A 14,287-nucleotide genomic window follows, 5' to 3' on the forward strand; every position below is an offset into this window, starting at 1 on the left:
AGTGCTTACTAGAAGGTTCCACCTACTAAAAAATTTACTCTTTAGAATGTTCCTAAGAGGTAGATGGAACTATAAAAGCCATGTAATAAGATGTCTTTTAAAATATATTGTAATGATATCTCTCCTCATTGGATGTTGTCCCCTTTATCATTTTACTCATGCATCCTCCAATTTAATAATAAAGAAGACCACATGTAAATAATTTTGTTTACACTACTTAAAATCATATCCTTAATAATTTGAAAAATTATGTTTTCTATAACAATTACTTTTATATTAAACAACATTAACTTAAACAAGGAAAATATAACTATAATATTTACAATATTGAAAATCATATTTTTAATAATTCTTAATAATTTTTAAGTTGGTTGAAATTCCTTTATACGGAAAACTATTTTTTTATCAAATACCATAATTACATTTTCTATATTTAATATAAATCATATTTATTAATACTAAATCTATTCATTTTTAATGGAGAGTAATATAAGAAATTATTTAGTATTTAACATTTAAAAAATGTACGCATCTGATTGCATTTTCCATATACATTCATAAACAATACAACTATTTATTAGGTTAATGCTCTGCAAGAATAGAGAGGCCAAGAGAACATTGACACATCTTAACTCCAACATTTAAATTTGCATATACATCGCTAGTTTAATTATATCAATATAGGGAATGTTATTGAGAACCATAAAAATGGGGCATTTATGTAGATGAGACTTTAAAATGGGATTTACATTAATGTTACAACCATCCTCGAATCTTATAGCTTTTTATGGTTATAACTTTGATTTCGCCTTTGCAACAAATGGGATTTACATTATTGTTACAACCATTCTTGAATCTTATAGTTTTTTTTATGGTTATAACTTTGATTTCGCCTTTGCAACAAGCTCTCGTCGTAGAATCTTCCCTGCAGAAGATTTGGGTATAGAGTTTACAAAATTTATGCCATGCAACCTTTTGTATGGTGCTACCTGCATAAGAAAAGAAATCGAATTATGTTACAACCTTACCCTGAGTAGTATTAAATATAAAATCTCTGGTAACATTTGATTTGGTAAGGTTGGCAAAATTATATTAGGTAATTTTAACTAAACAAAAAGGCTTACAGCATGTCAATCTAAGAAAACCTACATACTAAAATATGATTATAAATTCCATTTGATTATTCACATCTTATTTTCTTATTACCTGCTTGGCAACGTAATCCATGACATCTATCTCTGTCAAAGAGCTTCTAGGGCTGCGTACAACATATGCTATTGGAACCTCTCCAGAGTTTGGATCAGGAAAGCTGCACCAAAGAACTCACGTTACAAAGTAATTTACAAATTTTCATGCCATTGTTTTTCCTTCTACATGTCTAAATGTAACTCAAACACCATATTAAAAATATTAAAAACATGAAGGTATCAATGGAAACTTAAAATTTCACATACGGAATAACTCCAGCATCTACAATTTGGGAATGTGTCAACAACAATGCCTCAAACTCAGCAGGGGCAACCTAATAACAAACCAATCAAATGTGATCGTTAGCTTCACGTGCCTCTAGAAAACTAAATAGATTTTCATATATATTAAAGCCATAGAACAAATCATACAACTAAAATTACTTGTAAAGAACAACTCAAAAGTCACCATAAACCTGAAAAGTGTGAGTATATATATATATATATATATATATAGATATAAACTACCTCCCTACCCCAACACAAAGGTCCTATTACAAAGTATAATGCTCAAACCATTATATATGTGAGTGTTTTGTTATTAGAAAATTCAGACTTACTTCTTCAAGTGTAAATTTGTTTTGGGTATGGGAGACCTCCAACAATGACAAAGGAAAATTGTATAATTTGGGTGTTTTATAGGTGTGCTTTGAAAAGATGGAGATAATGGAACTTTATATATATCTCTATGAGAGATCATACTTTTTAAGTGTACCTTTTTAATTTAGTTTTTTTTTTTTTATCTATTATGTTATTGAAAGTGGTTGAAACAATATTTTATTGTAAGACTCACTTTTATAACACGGTTGAGTATGATATTTTTAAGGGCCCTTTCAAGTAGTTTTTTATCATTTAACAACAAGTTCGAGCGTAATGCGACATGTATAACAATTCTATGTGTCTTAACCATTCGTTTAGTGGTTTGGGCTCTTGACACTATTGGCCCAAAATTGAATAGTCACTAGTTCCTTATCTTCCTATCTCTCCTTTGTTCTCATTATACTACAAAAAGACACGAAAACATGATTTTGTTAGAATTTTCTCTTAACATTACCTTTGAGCTTCATTGTTGCAACTTTCATAATCCTAATTGCCAGGGATACTCATGTTAGTTGGAGAAGAGCTCACCAAAAGTGAGAATTAATTGTTTAGGTGGCAATGGCGATTATATTAATGGTTGCCCTTGGGTTGCACCTTGCAAAGCCTTTTATTATTAAGTGCAAGTTGGGGAAATAATATTAAACATATAATTTCTTCCACATATGACTATTACTAGAAAAAAAATATTAATCACAAAACGAGATAATGCCTCCAAGATCAATATCAAGTATATTCTATTCACACATTGTAATGTTTTCCATATTTTACACTTAAGAATATAGTGATTACCTGGTAATCTTTGACTTTGATTATTTCTTTGATACGATCCACAATATATAAGCCTCCATCCTCATCAAAGTAACCCATATCTCCAGTATGTAGCCAACCTTCCTCATCAAGTGTACTTTTAGTTGCACTAGGATTGTTAAAGTATTCTACAAGTTACATAACTTATCTCAGATATTTTCGAATTTGATGCTTTTCAAAATGTCAGAATTTTAAAAACACTACACTGGCTAAAATACAAACTTATATGTACAGTAGTTCAACCTAGATAACATTCTTGAATTGCAACCAACATGGTTAGACTACATTTTATATATTTTATCATAATGCACACAATCTTCATCAAAATAACATTGTTAGAATGAATGTCTGCCACTTGGGCAATGAGCATTTAACTAGAGAGATACGCGAAGCATTGTAATTTAACATCTTTAGCTTTTAAAAAGGATAATATACCAATGGAATAAAGGAATTTCTTGGATAAACATCATATATTGATAACAATAAAAATAATAATAATCTAATTTTTAAGTCACACTCAAGCTTGACACTAAAATTATGTTTAAACTTTCTCGTATAATGATTTGACTACTAAAGTCTATGAAGGTGTACATGTCTTATCTTTTGAATTTGAACTTGTGATCTCTTAAAAGAAAATAGATTTCTTAACCATTAGGCTCACTCAAGTTGCACACTAGAGATAAAATGCTAGTTGAATAAGTTTATAAGTGCTCATTAATGTGGTTCAAATTATTCTCTAAGTTGATAATTTGACTTTTCGAAGCTTGAGAAAGAATACATATGGGTTAACAAGTTTGCAGTTGAAGGAAAGACAAAAGAAAATATAACCACTTCCCATGGGTATATGGTCTAGTGGCAAATGCCAGGGGATCAAACTTGTGTTAACATTGAGACCTTGGTTAAAATCTCCCTAGGTGTGGATGAGGCCAAGTCCAAGTCCCACTTGATTTTAATTTTTGATAGCACAAAAGCTCACTGAAGAACAACAAAAAGTTATTATATGTAGATTTTCAAAATCCATATATATATATATATAAACCAACTAAAAGCTCATTCAACCTATCCATAACACAAAATAAAAAAATAAAAAATAAAAAAGAAAAAAAATCAAGAGGCGATACTTAAAAAATTCATTTAAAACCACATGTTTCCATGTTCATCTTATGTTGCTTTTGGATGTCATAAGGGTGAAATAATGAAAGATAAATATACAAATTCAAAAAACCACAGTAACCCACCAAATAATTGAACAAGTCAGAAGAGTTTTAAAAGAAAATTTGATCTAAAAAGATCTCAAAGCCAACTGCAGAATGACATAAAAGAGCATATGGATGACAGATAAGTCACTGTTGCAAGAATAATGTAGTTTCCAATATCACTCTTGCAAGAATAATGTAGTTTCAAATATTAGACTTTTGCATTTGTTAGAAAGGTAGTGAGTGGTGCAACTTTTAGATATGGGCAGGTCGTGAAACAAAACTTAAAATTAGATTTCCTACTAAATAAAATCCTCACATCTGTTGAGAAATTCTTCCACTGAGTTTGAATGCGATATTGAGAAATTAAACCCTACATGGAGATATTGTTAACTTTTAAGTTTTCTGCATCTGCGAACTTCACAGTCGAGGATTTATCACAAGTGAGAAATTTGCTTGATACCAAGCTTTGAGGTCAGGATAAGGTTGCTGACATCCAAGCAAAGTGACTTTTAGGAGCCCGTTTGATCTGCAAGTTAGGTGACTTTTGTTTTAGCAATTTTCAGTGATGATTGCATGGTTGTTTGATCAACATGAAACCTAAAATTTTGACCAGTACCTGATCATGGCCTTTCCTGGGTTCATAACAAAGATTTATGTTATGTAGATTTGAAGGATTTTGAAGAAAGTAGTACAAACTTTGTCCCCCATGACAATTTTCAGTCGGTTGTAGATAGAGTTTGCATAGGATGAACAACAGATTTTCATAATTGGTATCAGTTGGTGGGTTTTTGGATGGAGATTGATACATTTGTATTGCCTTCTTTTGGACCCTGATGAATGCCATGGATTTTCAAATCAAGATGGGTGCTATATGTGAGACTTATGTTGATGCTTTCATGATGTACTCCAAAGTGTTTTATTTTTCGGTAAGCTTGTCCTCATATTATGATTTCAGAGTTTGACATACACATTCAATTTGTAATCGTGCCTCCAGTTTGTAATGTACACTCAAATATAAAATCTGCCTGTTTAAAAATTTCTGCAGTCCATGATACCTTGTTCAACAATATTTATAATCCATGTATCAGTCAGATGAAATTGTTAATATAAGAGAAAGGAGATGACCCTGTGTACAGGAAGCATCAGCAGCAAATTCCATGTTCGTCGTGACATGAACAGTTGTTTTAGTCACAGAAACTCTTCATGGAGTTTAAGTTGCAATTATCTTTAATACGTTACTGTAGCATTAATAGTGAATTGTAATTATCGTATATGTATGTCAAACTAGTAAACTTGAGAAGGATAACAATACTAATTATTTTATAATATTTGACTAGGTTAAACACAGTTAATGGATCTCCTGAATCTAGATTGTAAGCATCCTCAAAAGTTGGTTATGTGGATTCTCCTAGATGCATCTGCTAAAAATGTCAAGATGAAAATTCTAGAGCAATTTTTGGGATCATTGAGACCACCTCAGCCTGCCTGCATATCCTCTGAAAAACTGACATTGAAATGCCAAAAAAAAAAAAAAAAACCCAAAAGACCCTGCTATAATTATTCTACAGTACTAAAGGTGGAAATTTCCAACATTAAATAACAGTCCTTACTCTCATTTAATGGACCCTTTCTCAGTTCACTGCTGGAATTGTTCCCATCCACTAATGCTTGTTGTCCTGCTTCTATAATACCTACTTCAACACCTTTAGCAACTATAGTGATTCCTCTGGTCCTTTATCACTCACTCATCTTCATCAAATTCATTGCTCAAATGTCACCTTGCATTTGACTCCTTCACATGCCAGTATATATAGCAGATCGTGTACATCTTCAACAACCCCAGTAGGCATTCCAAATTGGGATTGTTTCTTGTCCTTTCACCATGTGTATGTTGTCATGTCTCAAAGTAATGGTCCTTCCTTAGACTTTCATTCATCCACGGAGGCAAACCACTCTGTTTTTTTCCATATGGAAGCTGAATCTATATACCATGCCTCCTTAGATGTATTTTTGACAACTGGTGAAGTAATAAAGTGTGTATGATCTCTCTTTTCTTCCTTTTTTATACTATTACTATCATGCTCCTTTTCAACATAACTTCTTAATGCCTTTTAGGCTTTGAATGAGAAGAAAACATACTAATTTTTCTTGCAATCCTTCTCATCATGACCAAGCCCTCCACAATAATAGCACTTAATTTTGATACCTAAGCTGAAGTTAACCTTCTTTGAATCTCCATGCCCGATGTTGCTTTTCTTTGGCCTCCCTTTTGGCTACCTCTCATCTTCTTTCTGGCCAAAATTTTGCTTCCCTCTGTTGTCATCCTTTGCTGCAGAGGCATATTCAAAACATGCCTTCTTCATCATAGAACCTAATCATTTTCTCCCATAAGAGCATGCTCTTAGCCTATGAAATGTCAAGGATAACCTGAGACTTGCTACAACACTTGAAGAAAGGGTTATAAAGGCAAGTCAATTACAGGAAGAAAGTGTAATAGTGTTTAACCAGTAGAATATGTTGGTGTACCTACTCACTTCTCATTAAAGCCCCTCGTTCACACTGCTGATTGTTGGGGGCAGATCTTGGAAAAAGAATAAATCTGGGGGGCAAACATCGCAGAGAAGTCACCATGACCCTATAAGCAGGCCAATTGGCAATCCCAGCAAGAAAGGGGTGAAATAGGAGAATTTTGTAAGCAAGTCACCGACAATAGATCTGGACACGACAATAAAATGGGGCATAAGACTCGGGGGGAAAGGCAGGTAGGGGATTTGCACCAGATAACCCTTGCAGCGTGCGAACATTTGCACCAATAATCGAGCATCGAACCACAATATCGACACAGGCAGGGCAATCCTACACTTGCAGAACCAACAACTTGGTACAGCCTATTAAAAATATGACCTGTGAAAACCAACCAAGACAGACAGCACACTCGAAGCTTGAACACCAGAAAATTTCCACCTACCAAACGCGATGATCAGCGGAAAGCTTAGCTAACCCTTCAAGGCCCACAGTCGCAACCCATGACGCGCCTGCGACAACTTAAAGCAACATGGCAGCAGGGATCAAAAAGCACCAAAACATGAACACTCAGGCCCATACAAAGCAACCTCGCTGGAGCTGAAAGAATGATGGTTGAGTCCACTATCCACATGAGAAATAACAGAGTAAATACCTTGTTGACCGAGACCCTGCGATTGAAAATCTGTAGCCAATAATCTCGAGGAATGACAAGAGAAAATCCAGCATTGAAAATCTTTTGTTGTATGGAAGGGAATATATTCGTCTCCTTCCCGGGATTCAAAACAGGATTGGACGATTCCAGACCGTTCACATTTTTATTGTCCATGCCTACACCCTTTTTTCTTGTCTGTTTGTTCTCCTTACAACAGCTAATGTTTACAAGCCTCATGACACCTAATGCAAAGCAAAACATTATATGACGGTTTAATTTTAAGGTTATAGCTGATTCAGATATTATATATTAAATGGATACTATAATATAATAACATTGTAATTTTAAGTTGAGCTGGAGATAACATCAAATATTTTCAAACAAATTTAACGCTGGCAACATATTGGGAGTATCTCCTCTAAACATCTAAAATGATAATAGGGAGAAACTTGAAGAGGTAAAATATTTCATAAACTATAAGAAATATGAAAGGCCATAATCAATATTGCATCAATATAATATGGACATGCAAATTTGCGTTTGAAATGTATTTACCTGGCATAATATTAGGCCCACGAAACCACAACTCTCCTCGTTGATTAGGAGGAAGAGGCCTCCTTGTTTTTAGGCTTACAACTTTTGCTTCAATGCCTGGAACTAATATTCCACCTGATCCAAAGTGAATGTTCCTTTCTTTTTGAATTCCCAATGTTGCAATGCCACAAGATTCAGTTAGGGCATAACCCTGTTCCAACACCACATTTGATTCATTAAAAATTCAAAATAATTTTTGAAATATTCTTTTCAAATATATACCAAACGAGCCAACCAAGTAAAGGGAAAATAAGTTTCTCTCATCATCCTATAGATTTTACTAATTAGATAAACATCTTGGTATCACATTATTGAATATTGATTTAGGGCCTCATTGGTTCACTTATGTAGAGTTGATGGTTCATATTCACTAATTACTATTAGCTACTATTTTGCAGCAACACAATATTTTCATAATGGTATTGATATTTTGGCAATAGGAAATTTCTCATCAAAGATATAAACTTCTTCATTATTTCTTCTACCACTTAGAAAAAAAGTCAATTCTAGAAAACAATATGATTTTTAGAAGATATAAATTTACAAAGAACACAAGGATAACTACTTGTGGGATACATAAACATAAAACATAATGGTTGATTCAAAAGAGAGATGATTTTCTAGTTGTAGCATGTTTAAGTACTTAGATAATGCATTCTTCTTCTTTTTAGTGAAACCTTAGGTTTTCATAGAAAACTTAATGCAAAGATGTTGGAACTGATTAGATGTAAAAAAGAAAAAAAAGAGTAAATAACATACAAAATCAAGAAAGATTGCAATAGAGACCTAAACTACAAAATAAAAATTCACAAATGTTCCCTCGACAAAATTTTCAAACTAGGTACATTTTCATAGAACCCGAGTTTTACAAAGTAGGTTAAAACTTAAAAGTCAAATTGACCAACACAATAGTAAGAAGGCGTCAATTCATGAGCATAATGTAAGAGCAAAGTGCATAATGTGAGGGTTACACAATTCATGATGTAGACAAAGAGTGGCATTATGGAAATGGGTGGTTAATAAGCTTCATGAAGCCTCTCCATTGATTTGTGGAGATTTTAACAATGTTGAATCACAAGAACATAAGTAGGGTTTTTTTTATCTTCCCCATTCCCCCAAGGCAGCAAATAGCTTAGAACAACCTTAAGGCCAAATTTAAAATGTGTAACCCGAATAAATTTTGTGACAACAATTCTCTTTAATTATGGTTCGCCTTCCTTAGTTTCTAAAAGGGTGACAAAAGAATCTTGAAAAAAATAGATAAAACCATGTTGTCGAAGTAAAGCTACTTCTTTTTTTAGCATAAGGGTAGAATGTCGATGCAAGTACTGGGTGAGCCCACCCTTTCTAATCACCAACCCATTTTTTTTCTTAACTTTTGAGGGCTTAGCCAAACCCAGGACGCAAAACACAAGACTTCTATTAAACATGTCTCTTTCAAAGCAAGCATCTTGCATTGAACTTATCAAAAGGATTTGGAATTCGATGCATTTTCCTAGAGGTGATAGAGGATGGGTAATCTAGTTGGTAAGTTGTCATTCAACATGTCACTACCTTTCTCCGTGTCTATGGGAAGCAACGAGCAACATTCATAAGAAGAAATATTAAGGCTATAATAGAGGATATGGAGCCTAGTGGGTTAGATCAAGTGGTCGAGTGCTATGAATTAAAAGTAGGAAGTTGTAGGGTCAAGATTTTAGAACGACTTCCACTATAAATTTTATGGGCCTCACTCAATGTCCCTATTAGGTTAGGTTGCCGAAACTATAAATAGTCGATTTACCTTGGGTTCCATCTTTGAAATGAGGGGAAATTCCTAGTGGGTCTCCCCTGGATGTGCATTACATAAAATAAAAATAGAGAATATGGTGTTGGTTTCAAAGAACTTGCACCTTGTCCGCTTGGGGTAGCTCAATTGGCAATGGTTGTCAAAATGAAGACTCACCGAACCAAAAGTCTTGGGTTCAAATCTTGTGCTATCCCCCCCAATCAAGGTGAGAAGTTGGACATGATGAAGATGTAGTCCTACCAAGCTTACAAAAAAAAGTTACACCTTATCCCTACAATAAGTAGTTATAATCTAGAGCAACCAAGTTTGTACATTTTCTAATAGTCAAAGAATCATACAAAGCAAGGGGGTTTCAAATATGAACTCATATGCACTGGCTAAAGATGGGTGGCAAGTCAATGAATGCCTTCTTTAAAGCTATAACCTCAAAATAAATGGTCAAATGAATCAAGTCCTTAACACCCTTTAAAGGAAGAATTACAAACCAATTTGAAATGGAAAGGGAATTTGTTAGTCATTACAATATATAGTGTTCCATACTAAAGGGATGAAAAATGAAAAGAGGGTGGACATGCAAACTTGTATTGATGTAGTCCCTCGAAAGTTGACAAATAAAGTGTAAAACTTATGTAACCAAAATTGGACTACCTTGAAGGAAATTGTTGATGACAAGTCTCTAGGTTTTCATGGTTAACAATGTGAGTTTTACAAAGTGACATGGGATTTTGTGGGCCTTAATTTGCTCTAATTATGTAAAGAATCCATTTAGTCTCAACCATTGAGGGATCACATCAATAAGGCATTGGATTAATTTCATCTCAAACCTTGGGAATACTAAGCTAATCATGAACTAAACTTGATACATTAGAGAAATTTTGAGGCCTAATTGTGATCCTCCTAAGGCAAATAATAAAATAACAGTTAAAGTATTAAAATAAGAAATTGATTTTTATAAGGTAAAAAGAATACTATTTTTTCATCGTTACTTTGACTTATCTCCTTATATTTACTCATTTACTCAAATTTAAAGCTCAAGCACTTTAGATATGTTTGATAGACTCACAAAGATATGAACTTAAAATACATAACAAAAGAAACATTTTTTTCATGTATTTCAATTTTTTCTTATTATGGTTCTATCAAAAGTATGTAAAGTCCACATCCAACAAGTGCCTACACTTGAAATTTGAGTAAACATGTAAGAAGATATGTTAAACATATGATTAAAAAGGTAGTTGTTTTCCCTTCCAAAACTATTTAGCCTTATAGTTAAGACCATCACCTTGAATCCTATTGGTTATTTTAAGGTTGATGTTGAAAGCACATTTTTTGTTTTGAGACTCTTTTTTAACCTCACTATTTTTTTATTGACTCTTATTAATGTTTCATATAAATTTTTGGACAAGATCCTTTCCTTCACACTAAAGCATATTTGTTGAAAATTATCCAGCCTTTGTAGACTAACGTCCTTAAGTGAATGATTTATTAGGGATATGTAATCATAGGTTGGGATGGTATTGAATGGAGAGTGAGGCCAAGGCTAAAGTCCTTACTCTTTAAATTTGATTTTGAAAATTCATATGTTTAGGTTGAGTGGTGGTTGATGATTGTAACATTAAAGATTTTGGGGTTTTGACCCTTCTTTGTTAAAGTGGTAAAAACCTTTTTCTCAAAAACCACCACATGTATTTTCGTTAATCATCCTAAGTTTGAAGAAATTGGTCACTTTGTATCAATCCAGTAAGATTAGCCCTTGCCATAATACATTGCCACAACAAAAGCCCTTGGCTACTTCTTGTAAAACATAATAATGTACCTCCTCGTAGTCCCATGCCTCCCTTAAACATTTAAGGTTTATTTGCAAGGGCCATTTAAAGTACTTTTCAATATAAAAGAGAACGATTGATTCTAAATAGAGAGCAAAAATACTTTTGGAAATATGCTCATTAAAGAAATAATTTTCATAATTCACATATTCATTTGAATAAATATGAATTCATTTAAACACTTTGTTTTTAAAAATGGTTTTTATTTAAAAATTCATTAAATATAACGAAAGAAACATTCATATAAACAATAAATTAATTAACATCACTCATCTTTATTTTATATTTTTTAAACAATTCATTTTGCATCCCTTCACATCTTTAATAGATACAGAAATCCATAAACCCACACTACACATTTAATGTCATATAATGAAGAGCGGAAATCTATGCCGGTATAAATCAACGTTGCTCGTATTTCAAAGTCATCGAATGAAAAGTGCCGCTTATATTTCAAGTCATAGAATGCAGTTTACAAACAATATATAGAGCTTAACAAAATGTTAGATAGATGGAATTTTGAAAATTATATTATAAAATTATAAAATATATTTAAATGTAAATATGAAACCATAGGTATAATAAGTGAGCCAGTGATTTATAATATAAACTTTAATAAATAAAATACAAAGCCATTATCTTTATTTAATATTAAATAAATAAGTAATTGACTGTTTATCTAATCTATTTAATAGAAATAATATAAAATTTTAATGTAATAAGAAAATAAAAATACATTAGGTATTTAATATTAAATAAATAAATGATTAATTTATTATCATTTTAACTTATCTATTTAACAAAAATAATATAAAATTTTATAAGATGTTGATAAATAAAATTTCCGAAGTTAAATTATAAAGTTGTATAATTAATAAGTATTAAACATTAGATATAAATACCTTTTTCATCTTATTGTTTAATAAACGCAATATGAAATTTAACCGATAAAAGGAAAATACCTTACCTATTAAATATCTAAAAAATTGGATACTTTACTTATTATTTTTTCATCTTATTTATTTAATAGAAATAATAGAAATATAATATAAATAATATAAATATAATAAAATGTTGATAAATGAAATTATAAAATACTAAAATATATTTGATAGAAATGCAATAAACTAAAATGCGATAAATAAAATGAAAAATCACTGATTAACTTATTAATTTTACATCTAATTTATTTATAAAAATAATATAAAATCTAATAAATAAAATATAAAAACACTACATAAATTTAATCATCGGTTAAAAATGCTTTTATGTGATTTCTACACTCAAAAAACAAAAAACAAAAACTCTACTAATTGTTTATGAATCACAGAAAATTAAATTAAAAAAAAAAAAAACCACATAAATTTGTTAATACTTAATATCGCGCTGGATTCCATGCATTGGAAAAAGATGGAGCTGGATGTGTACCTGAAGTATTGCAGCATGCGGGATTATTTTGGCGCACTCCTCCATGATATCCTTTCCCAGGGGCGCTGCTCCACTGACAACCTCCTTCAGAGAAGACAGATCATATCGTGCCACCATCTTCTCTTTTGCAATGGCAATCACAATGGGTGGCACCACAGGGAAATAGGTCACCTTGTACTCTTCTATGGCCTTCAGTATCCTCTCCATAGTAAATTTCCCCACTGAAACCACAGTATTTCCTCTCTGAAGCTGCGCATTCGTTATCACAGCCAGCCCAAAGACATGAAACATGGGAAGGACACATAAGACTGTATGCCTCTCACCCTTCCTTTCCTGGTCACTGGTCACCATCAAAGCAGTTGCAATGAAATTCCTATGGGTTAAAACCACCCCTTTGCTTGCCCCAGTAGTCCCAGAAGAAAACAGCAGTGCAGCTGTCTCTGTCTGCTTGATAATGACATCAGGTGGGTTCTTCTGGGCACCAATGGTTAAGAACTCAGAAAATGAAATAATGGGTGTCTTGGGGAACCCTAGTGCATATAAATTCAGACCCTCAATTCCATCCCAGAGCTCTGTGACAGTAATGATGAGCTTGGGTTTTGAATCCCTGACTTGTTTAGCCACTTCCATGTCAGTATACCATGGATTCACAGTAGTTGCCACGGCCCCAATTGAAACAATCCCAAAGAAACAAACAGGTACATAAATGGAATTAGGAGAAAGTAACAGCACCACGTCTCCCTTTCTAATACCCAACTGGTTTAATCCACTACCCACCATGCTTACCTTGTCTTTGAATTCCCTGAAACTCAGTTTCTCCCCGGAATCTGCATCTGCCAGAGCTAATCTCTGAGAATAGGATTCCAAATTTCTGAACATGAAAGAGACCATGTTGGTGTTCTCATCCTCTGGAAATTTCAATGGTGGCCTCAGGGACCTGAATATTCCATCTTTCCCATACCCGGATCTCTCTGGAAAATTCAATGGTGGCCTCACGGACCTGAATATTCCAACTTCCTCATGCTCGGATCTCTCCATCTCAATTGCGTTGGATCTTCTGAAATCTTGCGTCCAGTTCTAGGCCTGAGTTTCCTATCAAGGCGAGACCATCTGTTATATATACAGACACACTAACACTGAAAACTACCATTTCATTTTCATGTGCCCAGGGCGGCGGTCAAGGCTCATACATTAGTTGATGTAATTCTCATATTTTTCTACTTAAATGCAGAGCGGTAGATGAAGCAGTCAAGTAAATATTATTTTGATATATAAATAAATAAAATATCAAATTATTATATGTCAAGTGAAGGAATTGTTTTGAATTGATTTGATGGTCAAAAAGTGATATATTCCTATGCATATGAAAAATATGTGTGTATATATCACTGTAAAGTAAAATGCATGTTTCTCACGTGCACGTCTATCTCTCTCAATATATAAAATTGAACCCTACATAATTTTATGATTTAAAAATTTGATCTCCATGTAAGCGCATATAAAGAATGGTAGTGTAAATAATTTTATGCTTCAAATCCATGGAAGTTGTATCAGTGAACGGTCAAAAGAAGATAAGTGCACATTATTTTGTGTTTGAAAACCTTTGAGGTTGAATCAGT

General features: G+C 32.9%; 1 protein-coding gene across 1 annotated transcript; it reads right to left on the reverse strand.

The window, feature by feature from the left end:
• Positions 1 to 628: 628 nt before the first annotated feature.
• Positions 629 to 13,880, reverse strand: LOC149216815 (putative CoA ligase CCL7). Its single transcript, XM_089392858.1, has 6 exons — positions 12,669 to 13,880; positions 7,587 to 7,776; positions 2,637 to 2,782; positions 1,455 to 1,522; positions 1,207 to 1,309; positions 629 to 989 (listed from the first exon to the last, which is right to left on the reverse strand). The coding sequence occupies exons 1-6, from the start codon at positions 13,704 to 13,706 to the stop codon at positions 876 to 878; spliced, it is 1,659 nt and encodes a 552-aa protein (XP_089248984.1). The 5' UTR covers positions 13,707 to 13,880; the 3' UTR covers positions 629 to 875.
• Positions 13,881 to 14,287: the final 407 nt, after the last annotated feature.

The sequence above is a fragment of the Pinus tabuliformis genome, chromosome 1_1, assembly GCF_031772625.1.
Source record: "Pinus tabuliformis cultivar Carrire ecotype Pingquan chromosome 1_1, CPIR1, whole genome shotgun sequence".
Lineage (NCBI taxonomy): Eukaryota > Viridiplantae > Streptophyta > Pinopsida > Pinales > Pinaceae > Pinus > Pinus tabuliformis.

What these genes read in the sequence shown, in the direction of transcription:
- LOC149216815 (XM_089392858.1), bottom strand. Translation starts at nt 13,706, where the DNA reads ATGGAGAGATCCGAGCATGAGGAAGTTGGAATATTCAGGTCCGTGAGG. An exon ending in TGGGCCTAATATTATGCCAG is followed by an intron (nt 2,783 to 7,586) that starts GTAAATACATTT and finishes TGTAACTTGTAG; the next exon opens with AATACTTTAACAATCCTAGT. An exon ending in GTAGATGCTGGAGTTATTCC is followed by an intron (nt 1,310 to 1,454) that starts GTATGTGAAATT and finishes TCTTTGGTGCAG; the next exon opens with CTTTCCTGATCCAAACTCTG.